This window comes from Lithobates pipiens, unplaced genomic scaffold (assembly GCF_037356315.1).
Source record: "Lithobates pipiens isolate NorthernLeopardFrog02 unplaced genomic scaffold, aLitPip1_a1.2 Scaffold_1, whole genome shotgun sequence".
NCBI classification, from domain to species: domain Eukaryota; kingdom Metazoa; phylum Chordata; class Amphibia; order Anura; family Ranidae; genus Lithobates; species Lithobates pipiens.
The window spans coordinates 179909012-179928116 of record NW_027507685.1 but is presented as its reverse complement, the minus strand read 5'-3'; the positions used below and the strand labels follow the sequence as shown (position 1 = coordinate 179928116).

At 45.9% G+C, this 19105-nt stretch overlaps 1 protein-coding gene across 2 annotated transcripts in view; it reads left to right on the top strand.

Moving 5' to 3' along the window:
- PDZD4 (PDZ domain containing 4) overlaps nucleotides 1–19105 on the top strand; it is a 341674-nt gene that overhangs the window by 180019 nt on the left and 142550 nt on the right. For both annotated transcript variants that reach the window (XM_077478976.1, XM_077478975.1), the window contains one exon: nucleotides 14018–14108. In XM_077478976.1, coding sequence (XP_077335102.1) covers nucleotides 14058–14108 — 51 coding nt within the window. In that variant the 5' untranslated portion in view covers nucleotides 14018–14057. The remainder of the gene's footprint in view (nucleotides 1–14017; nucleotides 14109–19105) is intronic.

The window sequence follows — 19105 nt, the reverse complement described above, 5'->3', positions numbered from 1 at the left end:
GGTACTATGTGTAGAATGATTTTGATACATCTTACAATATGCTCAGTTGCTTTTACTGAATAATGTAGTCCCACAAGCTGCCTGTAATCATCAAAACCTTTCTCCATTGGAGTTGGCAAACCAGAGAAGTACCCTCCCTGTTTCTGAAGCAAAACAGCTGAAGTTTTGGTGCAGTTTCTGAACCATGCACCTGCAAAGCAAATGGTGCTTGCTTATCTAGCTAATGCAGGAGCTGTTTGTAAATAATTTTTCAACATTTCAAAAGCCTTTTGCTGGATTACTGTCCAGGGGCCAAATTAATTCCCCTCATGTTTTAGTAAACCATATAGCGGGTTTGTCTTCTCTGCTAATGATGCAATGATGCAATAAAATTTACCAAACCCAGAAACTGTCTTAGTGCTTTGAATGTTGTTGGTACTGGTAGTGACGCTATAGCCTTAATTCCTTCCTAAATAGGTTGTCTCTTTACTGGATCAACCAGAACTCACAGAAATTTGACTTCACTTTTCATGAGCTGAACTTTGCTTGCATTCAGTTTGAGACCACCTTCTTGAAGGAGTCATGTGCTCCATATGATTTTCATTCATAAGCAATATGTTATCTATGTACTGAATTAAAAAATCTGGTCTAGAGAATTTTGATAAGACATTTGCTAGTGCCTGATGAAATACAGAAGGTCACAAGCGTAAGCTTTGAGGAAATCTTTGAAAAGCATATTGCAGGTTTTTATGAATTTATATTGACAGCTCTTAGTCAGTGGAATGCTAAAAAATCCATTTGAAATATCAAGTACAGAGAACACTTTTGCATTTGTGTTTGCAACATGATGTCTGGATTTTTCGCTACAATAGGTGAACAACTTGGAATGTATTTGTTTATCATTCTTAGATCAATCAGGAGACTGTATGCACTAGGGTCATCTCATTTATCCACTACCCATAAAGGATTATTTGTCACTGAATTAGCTTTTCTGTTGATTCCCTGATCCAATAATTCTTGTATGGTAATTGATACAGGTTCTTCAGACTCTGGTGGTAAATTGTATAGTTTGACAAATGGGTGATCTTTCCTTTGAATATCTACCTAAATACCTTTCAATAAACCAGCCTCATTTGTTCCCCAGGCTCCAAAGTTTTTTGTGTGACTGTACCAACTGTTTTAACTCCAAATTATCTCCCATATCTGGCCATTTATAGTCAGCATCTATTACTTCTATCAAACAGATGCTGCCAACTTCACAATAATCTGCTGAGTCAGTTACCACAGTCTTACATTTGTCTGGACCTTATCCGAGTCACTCCATTAGCTAAATCAGTTATCCACCCTCTTTGAGACAAAATGTCTGTACCAATAATGTTCTCTGCACCTTGACAATACCAAAGGTCAATTTCAGTTTGCAAACAACCTGGAATTTCAAAAGACACATTTTTATACATTGTAGCCTGATAATCACCTGTCCTATTAAACCCAACAGCTGTACAAACTGCTGCATTTGATAAAATTGGTAGTTTCAAGCCACTGACCCTAATTTTGAGTTCCTGTGTCTAGAAGTAGATTCAAATTTTTCCATTTATTTTAGCTGTTAAACTAGGGACGCCCACACGTGTCTAGAAAAATTGGAGCTACATAATCTAGACTGTGAGACTCTAATTCCTTCCCTGTTTGTCATCGGGAAGCTAATAATGGTTGTCTCAAGCCACTGGTTGAATGCAAGTTATTCATTCACCCCATTGCTGATTGCCTTTTCTTTATAGTACATCATGGGACACAGAGCCACAGTAATTACTGTATGGGTTATATAGGCACCTTTAGGTGATGGACACTGGCACACCCTAGACTGGAATTTTACCTCCCTATATAACCCCTCCCCTTACTGTTTTTTCGCCAGTGTCTTAGGTGTTGGTCATGAGTAAAGATGTTCTGTGCTGAGCTCCACTGGAAGAATCTCTGCTGGAGCAAGCCATGCAACCGGATCCATGCAAAGTGTCTTTTCAGGCCAAATTGAATGGTGCCAGGGCCTCGTGTCAGAAGAAACGAGGTTCTGCCTGTAACACTTCTCTTTTTAGAGAGCTAGACCCCGGGATCCAGAGTTTGGATTTTTCAGCCATATTTCCCTGTAGGGTGCTTTACAGGCCCAGGAGTGTGGATCCCCCCGATAAAAAAGGGCCCTGGTTCCTGAAGGTTTTTTAACGGAGCCTACCGTGAGAGGTGAAGATTGGGTCTGTCTGGTTTACCACAGAACCTTGCAGCTGGATAAGGTAAGAAGATTCTTAAGGAATTTTATAATTCTTGTGGGTTTTCTACTTTAAGTAAATTTTGCCATGCATAGTCGCCACCTGGGGTTGTCAAGAGTATGTACCTGATTCCATGCTTGTCAGTCTCACTCTGTATCACAAGCTGCACACTTCCTCCAGCCTGGCCCCAGGTAGGATGTGGGAAGGGGGGTTTTTCTCTTTGAATTGTCCCCCCACCTGGACAGCTTCTTTCCAGCAGGCAAAGAGGGTATGGGTCAGTAGGCGGTATGCAACGCCACTCTCTGCTGCCACCATTATGGCGGCTCTTCATCCAGCAGCCCTCCTCCTCTCCTCCACCCCAGCCCCCCCTCCATTTGTGATCCGGTCAGATCGGAGCCCCCACTTGTGCGGTAAAACTGTATTTTTTGAAAAGAAAGATGAGGGAGGGCACAGTGGGGGAGCGGAGGAACGGGGAGGTGTGGCGTGCAGCGTTTTTGTGCTTCAGCGTCAACAACACAGGGCTGTGTAAAGCTATAAAGGTGCACTTTGTACAGGTGCATACAGCTGAAGGAGAGAGACGGAGCAGATGGATGGCATGTGAGTGTGGTGACACAGGCATTCCCAGGGCACGTTTGCTTAGCATCAGACTGAGCCTTGATAGCAGCAGCAGTTGCTGTACTATTTTCTCAGCAGTGGGTGCATTTTATGGTAGTACCTCTGAATTTGTGCTTGGCACTATGGGTAGAAGGGGAGGTACAAATACCCCAAAAAACAGGTGCTCGAAGGGATCTGCCTCAGGCTCTGAGGACCCTCCCTGCATCACCATCTTCCCCTGAAAGACCTAGGGAGGCTGGTCAGAGTGAGCCATCTGGGTTAAGGGTTGCAGCTGCTTCCAGCATTTCAGCCCCTGTGTATATTGCTCAGCAGGTTTTTTTCCTCAGCCATGAGCTGAATGGAGGAAAGATTAATGGCTTAAATCAAATCTTCACAAAGTGGAAGAAAACGCATTAGGTTCCCTTCTACCACCCAGGCCCCTCAAACAGAGGAACACTGGGAGAGGGAAGATGAATCTCCCTCAGGGGACCGGGAAGAGACTGATGACTCCTCTTCCGAGGAATGAAGTAGGAAAGGACCCTCTTCAGCTTCACAAGCTGAGAAATTGCTGGTGCAATCTCTTACTGAAATGGTCCGCTCCACAATTAAGTTACCTGTAACTGAGTGAGTTGAAAAGCCCACTTCTTGTTTGGGTTCACTGAAGCCTCCTCAAGCTGTGCATGCTTTTCCTGTCCATTCATTGTTGGAAAAGCTTATTTCTCTTATATTCACCGACCGACACAGCCCCTCTCTGTAACTAAATGGGTTGTATAGCCTGCCATTAGGAGAAGTAGGCTAAGTTGTTACACAATACACATAACTTTTAATCCCGCCCCAGGCGGGCGGACCCTGTTCTATCAACCCTCCTTGCTGCTCCCAGCAGCTTCAGTTTTTATTTTGCCTAGTAAGGAGAATGACCTAGGAACCCTGCGGGCCCTCTCGGTCCATGTTTTTGCTGCAGGTTTGATGTTTTTTGCGCAAGATGAAAGATCCTGGGATCTTCATTCAACTGCCGGCTGGGTGACAGGCTGGTTAATGATATCCTTGTAGTCTCCCCAGTCCGGCCATTGAGCATGTGCAGGCTGCAGCTAAGGCTCGGCAGGCCACGACATGCCTCAGCTCCAGAGGTGGTCGGTGAGCTTCAATGCTCTGGGGTATACATATGACCGGGCTACTGCTGTCTTGATCACAGTATACCGGGCCAACAGCTACCCTGTAACTGCACAGGAGTAGGTCTTTGATGGAATGTCTCCCAGCTCTTCGGGACTGGTAAGTACGGCTCTCCTTGCTTCGGCGGGGTGAGCAGCTGGGCATTCCCTGGGGGGTCGATTCGGGGGCCACCTCACCTCCCTATCTTCTCTCCCAAGTCCCTATGTGCCCCGGGGCGCATGGACACCATGACGGTGGTCCTTGACTCCTGTGTTGCTGATAGAGGCGGCACATGGAAGGAAAGGTGCACGTAAGAGGCCCCTGCCCCTCCCGTCCTCTGGGGAGAGCTCAGACTCGGGCCCTGCTGCGGCTGGTGACCCCTGCTCTGACCTATCAGACGTGGCTGACCAGGACCATTCGGACAGTGAGGATGATTCCCCGTCTGGGTCCGGGCGCGACAAAGCGCTTGTTGGAGCACTCATCACAGCTGTGCGTGATACCCTGAAGATTCAGGGGCCAGCGGATCCCTCTGCTGATGTACCGGGCCCTTTTGGGTCCCACAAGCCAGCACGTTCACCTAAGGTGTTCCTGTATTTGACTTATTTTGACAAATTCATCTACAGGGAATGGGGTCGCCTGCAACGAACCTTTTCGGTCCCCAAAAATTTGCTAGTGCGTTACCCCTTTGAGGACAGCCTTCTCAAAAAGTGGTCGGCTCCTCCGGTCGTGGACCCCCCAGTATCTAGGTTAAATAAAGTAACCACGATCCCGGTTGAGGGGACTCCTGCATTCAAGGATCTCGCAGATAGGAAGGCCGAGACGGTGGCTCGTTCCTTATTTACGGTTGTGGGGTCAGCCGCGCGACCTGTACTGGCATCCGCACTGGTGTCGCAGACACTGACTGAGTGGGCAAAACGTTTGCACCACGAATTGGGAGAGCAGAACGCCTTCCCTGTCTGCGTGGCGCTAGCAGACCAAACAGTGCAAGGCCTCAAGTACGTTTGACGCGGCCCTGAATACTCTCCCTCTGTTATCCAAGGCTTCAGTGTCCGCTGTGGTGCTGAGGTGCCTAATTTGGCTGAAATGCTGGTCGGCTGACCAGGCATCCAAGAAAGCCCTGGCGGATCTTCCCTTCCTTGGCAAGCAGCTCTTTGGAGCCTCGTTGGATGACATTATTAAGAATGCCACTGGTGGTAAGAGTACTCTACTCCCGCAGGCCAGGAAGGCCAAGGAGCCTCGCCGCAGGCAAGGGCCCTCTTTTTCCGCTCACAAGCATCTTTTTCGTCCGCCCGGTGCTTCGGCAAAATGTCCCCAGCCAGACAGGACGCCCACGGACGGTCAGAAGCGTCCCTGGAACCGCAAGCCTGCGACCAAAAGTGCTACCGCATGAAGGTTTGCCCCACCCACTTATCGGGTGGGGGGTCGTCTTTGGGAGTTTGCAGCCTGGTGGACCTCCCGTTTATCCGACCAATGGGTCTGCGATCTGATTTCCACAGGCTACAAGATAGTTTCTCTCTTGGCCGCCAAACAGATTCTTCCCCTCCAGCATACCCATGTCCCTGGTTCGCCAGGAGGCCCTGTTGGGAGCAGTAAGGGACTTGCTGGATCAGGGGGTGATTGTACAGTTTCCGGAATCGGAATGCTTCCAGGTATGTCCAATCATGGACTTAAAAGCCCTCAATCACTTAAAAAGGTGAAGGTGCAGAGGTTCAGAATGGAATCAGTTCGCTCAGTTGTTGCTGCACACCATCAGGGGGACTTCCTGGCGTCCTTGGACATCCAGGATGCTTACCTGCACATACCCATTTGCCTTTGGCATCGAAAATTTTTGCGCTTGGCAGTAGGGGAAGCCCACTACCAGTTTGTGGCTCTTCCTTTTGGCCTGGCATCAGCCCCCTGATTCTTTACCAAAGTACTGGCTCCAGTCTTGTCGTTGCTGAGGCAGTGCGGGATCGCAATCGTGGGTTACCTAGACGATCTCCTCTTGAGAGCATCTTCCGCCTCAGAATTAGAGGAGAATGTGGCGATCACCATGCAGACCCTGCAAGAATTTGGGTGGATGTTGAACCTAAAGAAGGCGGTGGTTGTACCAACTCAGCGCCTGGAGTACCTGGGGTTGCTGTTGGACTCCAGGGAAGCGAGGGTTTTTCTCCCCTCGGACAAATTGCGGACTCTCAGTTCTGCGGTCAATCTGCTGATGAATTGCAAGTGGTCATTGCTCCGCTTCTGCATATGAGTGCTGGGGCTCATGGTGGCTTCCTTCGAGGCAGTACCTTATGCCCAGTTCCACACCAGAGTCCTGCAGAAGGAGATATTGACAAAATAGGACAAATCTACGTTGTCCCTGGATTGGCAGGTCCAGGTGAGCCAACCAGTTAGGGATTCCCTGATCTGGTGGTTGAGGTCCCCGTTAATTCAGTCAAGAAAATCGTTTCTTACTCTGAACTGGACGGTGATCACTACAGACGCCAGTCTGTCCGGCTGGGGTGGAGTGATGGGGATTCCGTCGGCTCCAGGCCTCTGGTCGATGGAGGAATCCAAGTTGTCGATCAATTTGTTTGAATTGAGAGAGATCAGGCTGTGCCTCCACATGTGGTCGACGTGTCTTCAAGGGCTTCCTACCAGGATACAGTCAGAAAATGCCACGTTTGTGGCGTACATAAATCACCAAGGGGGAACAAGAAGCTCAGCCGCTGCTCGGGAGGTCGCTCACATACTTCAGTGGGCAGAGTGACATGTTCTGGCCCTGTCACCCATTTACATCCCGGGGGTGGAAATTTGGCAGGCGGACTACCTGAGTTGTCAGATGCTGGATCCAGGAGAATGTGCGTTGCATCCGGAGAAATTCTAGCTGCTGTGCCTGAAATGGGGCACACCAGAGGTGGATCCCTTGGCCTCCTGTCTCAATTGGAAGGTGCCGAAATTCGTGTCCAGGACGAGGGATCCGTGGGCAGACGCGTCAGGCGCGCTGGTGGCTCCGTGGGATCAGTACCAACTGATATATACGCCTTTCCTCCACTAAAACTGTTGCCACGTCTACTTCGCAAAGTGGCAGCCGAGGGGATTCCAGTAATCCTGGTTGCCCCTGATTGGCCTCAGTGGCCCTGGTACGCAGACCTGGTGCGTCTGGTGGCAGACGCTCCCTGGGGACTGCCACTGCGGGAGGACCTCCTATCTCAAGGTCCAATCTTGCTCCCTGCTTTACAATCGCTGGCTTTAACGGCATGGCTATTGAGAGCCAGGTGTTGAGGAACCGGGGTCCCATCGGTGATTCCAACTATGCTGAGGGCACGGAAATCTTCTTCACGGCAGATATATCATCGTACCTGGAAGGCCTACATCTCCATGTGTGAGGAGAAAGGGTGGCATCTGCGCTCCTTTTCTATATCGAGGATCCTGCAGTTTCTTCAGCATGGAGTGGACCAGAAATTGGCGTTGAGCACCATTAATCGGCATATTTCAGCTCTGGCTGTCTTTTTTTTTTTTTTCAGCGACCCCTGGCGTCTCGCTCATTAGTGAGTACCTTTGTTCAGGGGTTATGACATGTAGTCCCTCCGGTGCATCCTCCATTTCCCGCATGGGATTTGAACCTGGTGTCGGCGCTTCAGAAGCCGCCGTTTGAGAAGATCAGGGAGATTCCCCTGTTGACCCTTTCACAGAAGGTGGTCTTTCTAGTGGCCATCACATCAGCCAGGAGGGTTTCGGAATTGGCGGCCTTGTCCTGCAAGTCGCCTTATCTGGTCATCCACAGGGATAAGGTGGTGTTGCATTCGCAACCGTCCTTTCTACCAAAGGTGGTTTCGGCTTTTCATATTAATGAGGACATTGTATTGCCATCGTTGTGTCCTAAGCCGAAGCACCCCAAGGAGGTGGCCCTTCACGCTCTCGATGTGGTTAGGGCTCTGAATTTGTACTTGTCTGCCACAGCTCCCTTTCAGAAGTCAGACTCACTGCTTGTTTTGGTGGCTGGTCCTAAGAAAGGCATGGCGGTCTCGTCGGCCACCATTTCCAGGTGGATCAGACAGATTGTAGTCCAAGTCTACACTTTGAAAGGGCAGGTGCCCTCCTTTCCAGTCCCGGCCTACTCCTACAAGAGCAATCGAACATCTTGGGCCTTCCGACGCCAAGCGTCTGTCGCTCAGGTGTGTAAGGTGGCGACCTGGTCATCTGTCCATACATTTACTAAGTTCTACAGGGTAGAAGTCAGTGCATCGGCTGCTTGTTTTGGCCGCAAAGTTTTGCAGGTGGCCGTGTAGTTGCCATGGAGTTTTTTCCAGTTTTTTTGATAAAACCGCAGTACTGTTTTTTGTTAAATGCACCATCTGAACAGCAGGCCCAGGATTTAGCCGAGCTGCCAGCGGCTTTGTGTTTTCCAATTGACGCAATCAGATTCTATCCTTCTCACCTCTCGCCTTACGCTTGGGTTGGTGCATATGCGTAGAATCTTATGGTTGAAAAATAGGTCAGCCGGAGAGCCATGCAAAAAGCTCCTGGCTGGGTTTCCTTTCTGCGGTGGAAGGCTGTTTGGGGATGATTTGGACAATTATATCCAAAAGATATCAAGTGGGAAAAGTACCCTTTTGCCAGTTAAGAAAAGGAGAAACGTCCTTCATTTAAACAGGCTCTTTCTCCAGTGCCAGGGGCATCAGCCTCCAGGCAGTCACGATGACCTCTACCATCAAGTTCAAGAGGTAAAACATGGTCAACCCCAGGCACAAAAGAAGTCCTGGGGGAGGAGACCTACAAGACAGAATGCTAAAGCCTCTTTATGAAGGGGTGCCCCCGCTCACTCGAGTGGGGGGAAGACTGCTACAGTTCTCAAGGGTCTGGCAGGAGGATTTTCAGGACAGATGGGTGGTCTACACAATAGCTCTAAGTTACAGACTAGCGTTCCTGAGAATTCCCTTCTCGTTTCCTCAGATCTAATGTTCCCAATGATCCAGAAAAAAGTCTCCCCTTCAAGCGTTAGACCAACTTTTGTCACAAAAACTGATCATGGTGGTCTCCATGAAAGAGCAGGTTCTGGGGTTTAGTCAAACCTTTTCACGGTGCCAAAACCAAACGGAGATCTCAGACCCATTCTAGATCTCAAAGATCTAAACTGGTTCCTGAAAATGCGTGGAATCAATCCGATCAGTAGTCTCCATCCTACATCGACATCAAGGATGCATACCTGCATGTGCCTATTTTCCCGCTCATCAGAAATATCTGCGCTTCGAAGTGGAAAAACATAATTTTCAGTTTGTAGCTCTACCTTTTGGTCTAGCAAAGGCCCTGGCCCCTCCTCGGACCAGATTAAGGGCCCAGGGTGTAACCATTATAGCATACCTAGATGACCTACTCTTGATAAACTGGTCGATAGCCTGCTTAGAGCAAAGCTTGGTCATCCTAGCCAACTACCTGGAATTCCTAGGTTGAGTCCTCAACCTAGAGAAATCTTCTTTAAAGCCAGTAAGAAGACTACAGTACTTGGGTCTGGTTATAGATAAAACCCAGAAGAGGGTGTTTTTACCCCGGGCAAAGTTCAGCGCCATAAAGGAGCTGGTTCAAGTGCTCAGGTTGAGGAAGGGTCTTTCTATTCGCCTTTGCATGAGGTTGTTGGAAAATATGGTGGCTTCATTCAAAGCAGTTCCCTATGCTCAGTTTCATTTGAGACTGCAGCAAAACAGTATTCTGTCTGCCTTGAACAAGAAAGTACAGGCGCTTGATTTTCCAATACGTTTGACGCCAATAGTGCGCCAGAGCCTCAGTTGGTGGTTGATACCCAAGAATCTGCAGAAGGGGAAATACTTCTTGCCAGTTACCTGGAAGGTGGTAACATGCCAGCCTTTCGGGTTGGGGAGCAGTCCTGGAAGAGACGACTGTCCAAGGGAAATGGTCCAGAACCGAAAGGACCTTACCCATCAACATTCTAGAGATTCGTGCAGCATACCTAGCCCAAAAGAACTGGACATTCAGGTTGTGGGGTTGTCCTGTCGGGATCCAATCCGACAATGCCACAGAAGTGGCTTATATCAATCACCAAGGGGGCACCAGAAGTCGTGCAGCCCAGGGAGAGATAAACCAGATACTAACCTGGGCAGAAAAGCGTGTGCTGTGCATCTTTCTGGCTATATGCCAAAGATGCCAAAGATGGGGGATCCCGGATGTAGATCTGTTTGCATCCAGGTTTAACAACAAAGTCAACAACTTTGCGTCAAGGACAAGGGATCCACTCACATGGGGAACAGATGCGTTGGTGACCCCATGGGATCAGTTCTCACTGATTTATGCATTCCCTGCTGTTCTGCTGCTACCACAACTTCTTCACATGATCAACCTGGAAAAGAAATTGAAATTTGGCCTCAGCATGGCCCAGAAGATCTTGATATGCAGAAATGGTAAAGATAGTGTTAGGGGCTCCATAGACCAAACCACTATGTCCAGACCTGCTATCGCAGGGACCAGTGTTCCATCCTACCTTACAAACGCTAAATTTAATGGTTTGACTATTGAAACCCACATTCTAAATAATCGTGGGCTTTCAGGCTCAGTGATATCTACCTTGATTAATGCAAGGAAGACAGCTTCCAGAGTCATTTATTATAGAGTCTGGAAGGCATATGTTTCCTGGTGTGAATCCAGGGGTTGGCATCCCAGAAAGTATGTCATAGGTAGAATCGTTGCCTTTCTACATATGGGGTTAGAAATTAAGCTAGGCTTGAGGCCAGGTCTTGGCCTTATCAGTATTGTTTCAAAAACCATTTGCTTTGCATTCTTTGGTCCATAGCTTCATATAGGGGGTAACGCAGCTTAATCCACCAGTTAAATCACCCCTCAACCCTTGGGACTTGAATTTAGTTCTATTGGCATTACAGAAACAGCCTTTCGAGCCGATAAGACATATTCTCTCGGTCCTTTTGACAAGGAAGCTAGTTTTTCTGGTAGCCATATCTTCTGCAAGAAGAGTGTCAGAATTGACTGCTCTTGTAAAGAGCCATATTTTATTCATAAGGATAGAGTAGTATTGCTTCCTGATCCTAGCTTTCTGCCGAAGGTGGTTTGAGGTTTTCATCTAAACCAGGATATTGTTCTGCCTTCATTTTTTCCAGAACCCTGTTCTACAGAAAAAAAAGTCATTCTATTCTCTGGATGTAGTAAGAGCAGCCAAAATATTTTTGGAGGCGACTGCTCAGATTCGGAAAATGGATATTTTGTGTTGCCTGAAGGTCCTATAAAAGGACAGGCAGCGTCAAAATGTACTATTGATACGTGGATTCGGTAAGTAAGGATTTTACAGGTAAGCTTTTATAAAAATCCTATTTTCCCTTAGCTATTTCCTAGAGGAGTATAGGGTGAAAATGACTTGACTCCTCTGAATGAGGTGGAGCAGATGGTTTAATGGACACTAGTCCAGTTTCTTTGCCTACATTTCTTAACTCAATGTCTTTTAACCACTTGCCCACTGGGCATTTATACCCACTTCCTAACCAGACCAATTTTCACCTTTCAGTGCTCTCATATTTTGAACGACAATTAGTCATGCAATACTGTACCCATACAAAATGTCTCTTTTTTCACACAAATAGAACTTTCTTTTGGTGGTATTTAATCACCACTACACTGAGTTTTATGTTTTGCGCTATAAAAAAATGAAAATATTGTAAAAAAAAAATGCAGTTTTCTCTGTTATAAAATTTTACAAATTTGTAATTTTTCTTCATAAATTGTTGAGAACTGGGCGCATTAAATTTATTTTTAGTTTTTTCCTTTTTTGTTTTACTTTTTATTTTTTTATGTATTTTTTTTTTTTTAATTGGGTCACTTTTATTAAAAAAAGCATGACAGGGCCTCTTAAATATGAAATCTAGGGTCAAAAAGACCTCAGATCTCATATTTACACACAAATGTAATTTAAAAAAAAAATTCTCCTTTAAGAGCATTGAGCGGAAGCGACGTTTGACGTCGCTTCCACCAGTCAATGCTATGGAGCCAAGTGGGGGCCATCTTTCCCTCACTCAGCAGCCAGACAAGCAAGGGAAAGAACCTGATTGTCTCCGCCGCTATCAGTGGCTTCGGTTAGCGGCGGAGGTGACTGATAAAAGTGATCTCATGGCGAATTCAGACCTTTTATCTGAAAGAGGGCCGCCCGCTGAAGAGGAGAAAACCGGGATTATGGCAACTAGCTGCTGTCATAACAATGATATTCCTCTTCAAAGTGCCGCCATATATTGACAGTGGGCGGTCCGTAAGTGGTTAAAGCGGAATTCCAGCTTAGACCTAATTAGCCTTAAAACTGTCCCCTGCCCACCCCTGACACGTATTTTAATTAACGTATGTAAGAGAGATGTCTATACTTACCTATCTTCAGGCCACGCCACTCCAGTCCGCTCATGTGATCCCCTATATAAGCCAGTAGTGGCTTCTGGGGAGAGGAGAGAGCACTCCAACAACGGGGTTGTTTACTAAAACTGGAGAATGCCAAATCTGGCGTAGCTCTGCAAAGAAACCAGTCAGCTTCTAGTTTTTTTTTTTTTGTCAAAATTTAGTTGAATAAGCTGAAGTTAGAAACTGATTGACTACCATGCATAGCTGCACAAGATGTTACACTCTCTAGTTTTAGTAAATCAACCCCAATGGCTAATAAAGCTTTGAGTCACCCATCCATTTTCAGCGTTCCCTCCTCACCCCTGCTGCTGCCACTGACTGACACAGGCGATCACATCACATGACATGACCATAGCAGCCTGAAAATAGTACCATAATATACATCTTTGTTGCATACGTGTAAGGAAAGTTAGGTGTATAAACAGGATTATACTTTAATATCAAACCAAAGACATTGGTGATCACTAGAAGCCAAATTGTGTGTACCAGGTCCGGAATATTATCAACTCGGGTTGGGCTTTTTCCTAACTGCTTCAGTGAAAGCCTATTCAGTGCCTCCATTGCAACTCTGCTTCTGCTTAAGAATTTCTGTTGGTGTCTTTTGGGCATCAAGCATCTGTATTCCTCTTCCTCTGTTCACATGTTCTCCGGGTTCTACTAAGTGGACGCTCAGGCTGATTAGAGCTTTGGGCACAAAGTGCTTTTAAGCCGTCATCTGAGTGTTTGTGCGTTTCTTACCCTTTTATTTTTTATTTTTATGGGTCTGTTGTCAGTTCTGTTTCCTTTGTTCTTGCCCACTCCTTAGTATATTGCTTGGGGATGTCCCATGGTCTGTAAATATCGAATGTGAAATATAAATACCATTTTACCAAGCAAGAAGTGAGGGGAAAATATGCAACAGGGACACAGACAGAAATAAATATATATGATATATGTTATAGTCTCCCCCTGCTCTACTGAAGAAAAGTTATTTTTGTGTAAAATTCTGAGCAAATCAGTGATTGCAGCTTACAAATTGTGTCAAGGATTTGTAAAAAAGCTAGTTATCTACATTTCTTGACTCCGCATGAAGAAATTATTAACAAGTGTCTGTCTGCTCTATGCAAATTCAGCTTCAACTTAACATCATCAAGGTTGAAATAAAACAACTTTGGTTCTTAACCAAAATGTAAATTTGTTTATTGGCTTCTAATATCTTCTGCGATATGGAGTAGATCATGGGTCCATAGACACCAACATAGCCCTTAAGTTTCAACTCCACCCAAAACTTGTTTTAGCCTTGCATATAGTAGAAAATATTTAGAAACTCTGGAGGGGCTTCATTGCTGCCTATAAATACCCATTCATTAATGTAGATTTCCCTATACTTTTTGTCAGAGCTGTGTTTTGGAATGTGTGTATATATAGATCTCTATCTATATATATATATATATATATATATATATAATATAAAATCTTGCTTAACTCCAACGTGACATTTGCCAACTGCTGCTATGTGTACTGATCTGTTTGGAGGGCACTTAGCAGATGTCAAACCTTCTTTCAAAGTTTCCCCATTTTACCGTCTACCTGAATAAGATAGCTTTAAATTTCCTTTAGTAGGAATATGACGTTTAGTGTTTGACACACAACAGTTATTTCAAAGTAAATTTTTATTATGCTTAATCTTATAGCCCTCCCATTGGAAATGAGTTCTATGAACCAGGGGAATATATGGATGGCATGCAGCCAGATGTGGAGCGTACTGATGAACTGGAGTATGAAGTGAGTTTTTTTCATTCTATTTACTCTAATAATTTGATGTATACTTCTTATTCTGTTTAATGTTTTGTGTGTATGATCTTTGCTAATGTTTGTCATTTTCTGTTTCTCCTCCATTAAAAGTGTCATGCATTGAGTATCTTAAAAACGAAAAAAAAGCTTAAAAAAACTTAAAGTGGGAGTCCACCGGGACTCCGCGTTTTTTTTTTTTTTTTTTTTAAAGCCAGCAGCTATAAATACTGCAGCTGCTGACTTTTAAAATAGTGACACTTACCTGTCCAGCGCGCCCGCGATGTCGGCACCCGAAGCCGATCTCTAGGTCGTCTGTCGGGTCCTGCCGCCGCCATCTTGGGTATGGGAATCAGGAAATGGAGCCTTTCGGCTTCATTTCCCGGTTCCCTACTGCGCATGCACGAATCGCGCTGTGCAATAAGGACGCTCCCCGCTGCCTCTGGGATCTGTGTGTTTCCCAGCAGGCAGTGGGGCACTTGCGGGAAGGGGCGGGCACTTGCGGAAAGGGGCGTACGTTACGCCCCTTTCCTCAGAGAGCTATCCCGGAAGTGGGTGCAGTTACCTGGATTATCCAGGTAACTGCACCCCCCTCCCCCCTGAAAGGTGCCGATTGTGGCACCGGAGGGGGGGAGGGTTCCGATGAGCGGAAGGTCCACTTTAGGGTGGACCTCCGCTTTAAAAAAAAAAAAGCAATTCTTTCCGATAGCCTCTTCCTCTAACTGTATGTGTCACTTCCTTTAGACTCTCCTAAACAGATATCTCAATGATCTCATATCGGACATGCTTCCTTTTTCTTAAAGAAGTTGTTTCACCATATTCCTTAAACTTTCCCCCAGTCCGGACAAGGTTCATGTACCACTTTGTCCTATTTTGATCAGTGCTGTAGATGCTGAGCTAGCATTGGCAAGAGAGATTCCTCCTTCTCCCACTGCTGTTTAACCTCACTGTTCACAAGGAGATGAATATATAATTAGTACGCTGTTGTCTCAGACAGCAGGCGGACACCAGAGGTGAGCACTGTCAATACTCATTCAGAGGAAGGCCTGTAGTGATTGGATGGGACAATGATACATACGTTAGAGCTCCCAATACATGACTGCCGCCTCTCCAGTCTCGTTGGCATGAAAAAGAGAGAGTACTTGCTCTTTAGACCATTTTGTTACTTTAGTTGGCACTTGGAGAGTGACTTTTGCATGTTTTGAAAAACATGTCTCCTAGAGAGACTGACAGGAGGAAAGAAAGTGGGGAAAGAGAAATGACAGCAGGAGGCAAAAGGAGTGCTATGTATAAAAAGAGTAACTAATATGGTGCAATAACCTTAATCAAATCGAACGTCGTGAAAAACTGATCAAATAGTGTATAATTAATAGTCCATTCAGATTGATGGTTGATTTCCACTGTGCAAATATCACACAAAACACCCAGAAATGGTGATAAAAGAAAAAGGTCTGCCTTCCACCTCCACACAAACTACCGCTTACCGGCTCCTATGGATCTCTTAATTATAGGCGATCACACGCCTATGGCTTGGTACCCAGCTCGGGCCTTTGCTCGCAGCCAAGATCCCAGCATCTTCACAGGAATTTATAGCTCATACGGGAAGGTTATAACAGATGTTTCCCAGAAAAGAATAATCGAGAGACCTTCCATAGCACAAGACCATAAAAGATTTATTTTATAAAGAAGAATAAGAGGTATTGCACTTGCGTTTAAATAAAAGCATCATATGCAAAGTTAAAACCGAGCCGGCCGTCTCTCGGTAGCAGCCCTTGGTCCAGGACTTTTGTGTATCGAGGTGATGTCAGCATGTCGCTCCTCCCTAAATAGACATGCTTGGAGAGTATGACATAAGGTTGGGCGGAGGAAGATTGGTAACTGGAGCTGAGAGAAGAGAAATGACTGTGGGAGGCCAGAGATTGAATAGAGGTGGCAGACGTGAATGACAGCAGAAGGTGGGAAGAAAATTAAAACGCAACAGAGGATCAGTGAGTGAGAATAACTGGAGGGCAAAGCAAAGAGGCAGTAGCTACTGGGCTCTGTTGAAACATCCCCCATAGTAATGCCCAGAAATTTGAGCTTCATAAAGGGTGGAGCTCACAGCCAAAATCTCAAGAGATAGTTAAATAGTTTGTAAAGTTGAATAAAGACACTGATCCATCAAGTCAAATCTGAGAATCTACTTGAGACTCCAACATACAAAAATGGAACGAAAATGTGAGGGAGGCACATATTTTACCCACCTGAACTTCCGCTTTCCTTCATCTATCTGTTAAAGCCCCAGCCCCCTGACTCTATCGGCAAGCTGTATTGGCTGAGAGACACAGGCTCCCTTCAATGCTTTCCCTTTCCTATGCAATTCTACACAGTACATTATTCACACTTTCTCTTTATCGCCCTCAGCTGGCCTTTTCTAAATTGGCAACACAATTCCATCCCCAGCCTATAATATTAATACATGTAATAGCACATTAAAACAAGTTTAAACATGTATTGTACTACTACATCCGAGTATGTAGGGGACATCTACTAAGTACCATGCTTCTGAAAGAAAAAAAAATTAAGAAAAAGGCTATTTTTTTTTCTTAATACTTAATGTTTGAAATATATAATCAGGTAATATGTGCAGTGGCATTCCAGCCAACAGAGTTTACAGTTTTTTTGTTTATATCTTAAAGTTGCACTTCTGTTTGTCAAAAAGCAATATTTGTGCTTGATTATGAAACATAGTTTTATTTATAAAGACATTATATATATATCAACAGCTAAATCTGTGCCTTTAGTGCATGTTCAAACCTTAACCACTTGCTTACAGGGCACTTAAACACCTTCCTGCCCAGACCAATTTTCAGCTTTCGGTGCTCTCACACTTTGAATGACAATTACTCAGTCATGCAACACTGTACCCAAATGAATTTTTTGTCCTTTTTTTCCCACAAATAGAGCTTTCTTTTGGTGGTATTTGATCACCTCTGGGGTTTTTATTTTTTGCGCTATAAATGAAAAAAGACCGAAAATTTTGAAAAAAAACGCATATTTCTTTGTTTCTGTGACAGAATTATGCAAATTATTAATTTTTCTTCATAAATTTTGGTCACAATTTATACTGCTACATGTCTTTGGTAAAAATAACCCAAATTAGTGGATATTATTTGGTCTTTGTGAAAGTTAGAGAGTCTACAAGCTGTGGTGCGAATCGCACAAAATTGATCACATCTGATGTACTGGTGACCTATCTCGCTTCTTGTGACCCGAACAAGTCAGGAAAGTACAAATACCCCCCAAATGACCCCTTTTTGGAAAGTAGACATTCCAAGGTATTTAGTAAGAGGTATAGTGAGCTTTTTGATGTTGTCATTTTTTTCCCACAATTCTTTGCAAAATTAAGATTTTTCATTTTTTTTTTTTTTTCTCCACAAAATTGTCATTGTAATAGGTTATTTCTCTCACATGGCATGTGTATACCACAAATGACACCCCCCAAAAAATTCTGCTACTCCTCCTGAGTATTACAATACCATATGTGTGGGACTTTTTCACAGCCTGGCCACATAGAGAGGCCCAACATGCAGGTAGCGCCATCATGTGTTCTAGGAACATAAGTTACACATCTAACTTGTTGACTATTTATTACACTTTTGAAGCACCAGGACAATGACACGTGACACTGATGACAGATGGCACTGATACGTGGCAATGATGACAGGTGGCACTGATGACAGATGGCACTAATATGTGGCACTGATGACAGATGGCACTAATATGTGGCACTGATGACGCGTGGCACTTATACGTGGCACTGATGACACGTGGCACTAATACGTGGCACTGATGACACGTGGCACTGAAACGTGGCACCGATGACAGATGGCACTAATACGTGGCACTAATATGTGCCACCGATGACAGATGGCACTAATACATGCCACCGATGACGCGTGACACTGATGACAGATGGCACTGATAAGTGGCATTGATGACACGTGACACTGACAACAGATGGCACGTGACACTGACAGGTGGCACTGATGACAAATGGCACTGATACGTGGCACTGATGACAGATGGCACTATGTGGCACTGATGACACGTGGCACTGACGGCAGGTGGCACTGACGGCAGGTGGCACTGACGGCAGGTGGCACTGGGGGCAGGTGGCACTGGGGGCAGGTGGCACTGACGGCAGGTGGCACTGGGGTGGATGGCACTGGGGGCAGGTAGCACTGGGGTGGATGGCACTGGGGGCAGGTAGCACTGGGGTGGATGGCACTGGGGTGGATGGCACTGGGGGCAGGTAGCACTGGGGTGGATGGCACTAGGGGCAGGTAGCACTGGGGTGGATGGCACTGGGGGCAGGTAGCACTGGGGTGGATGGCACTGGGGGCAGGTAGCACTGGGGTGGATGGCACTGGGGCAGATAGCACTGCTGGGGGCGGATGGCACTGCTGGGGGCGGATGGCACTGCTGGGGGCGGATGGCACTTTTTATTTCATTTTTTTTTTTTTTTTTTTTTCCGGAATCAGAACGGCTGCCGCTGCAGCCGTTCATCTCTCCCCTCTCGCACTGTCTGTGCGAGGAAGGAGAGCGGCGCTGCGAGATGATCTCATATGTTTACATATGAGATCATCTCCCATTGGACACGCCGATCACGCTGTAAACGGCCGCTGTGATTGGCCGTTTACAGCGATCTGTGTTTGCCTGTCCCCGGGGGACACGGCGAACACAGAACTTCCGCGATGCGCGCCCGCGGCGGCGCGCATTGCGGAAGTAAACATCAGGCCGTCCAGGGACGACCGCCCAAACGAACGCGCCTGCTCTACGGCCGTAATTCGGCTATAGGGCGGGCGCGAGGAGGTTAAAGTGGTTGTAAAGTCTAAACATTCTTTACCTTAATGCATTCCTTGCATTAAGGTAAAAAATGTTTACATGTCAGTATCCTCCCTCACCCCCCCCCCTCCCCTTTTACTTACCTGAGCCCTCATATGATCCAG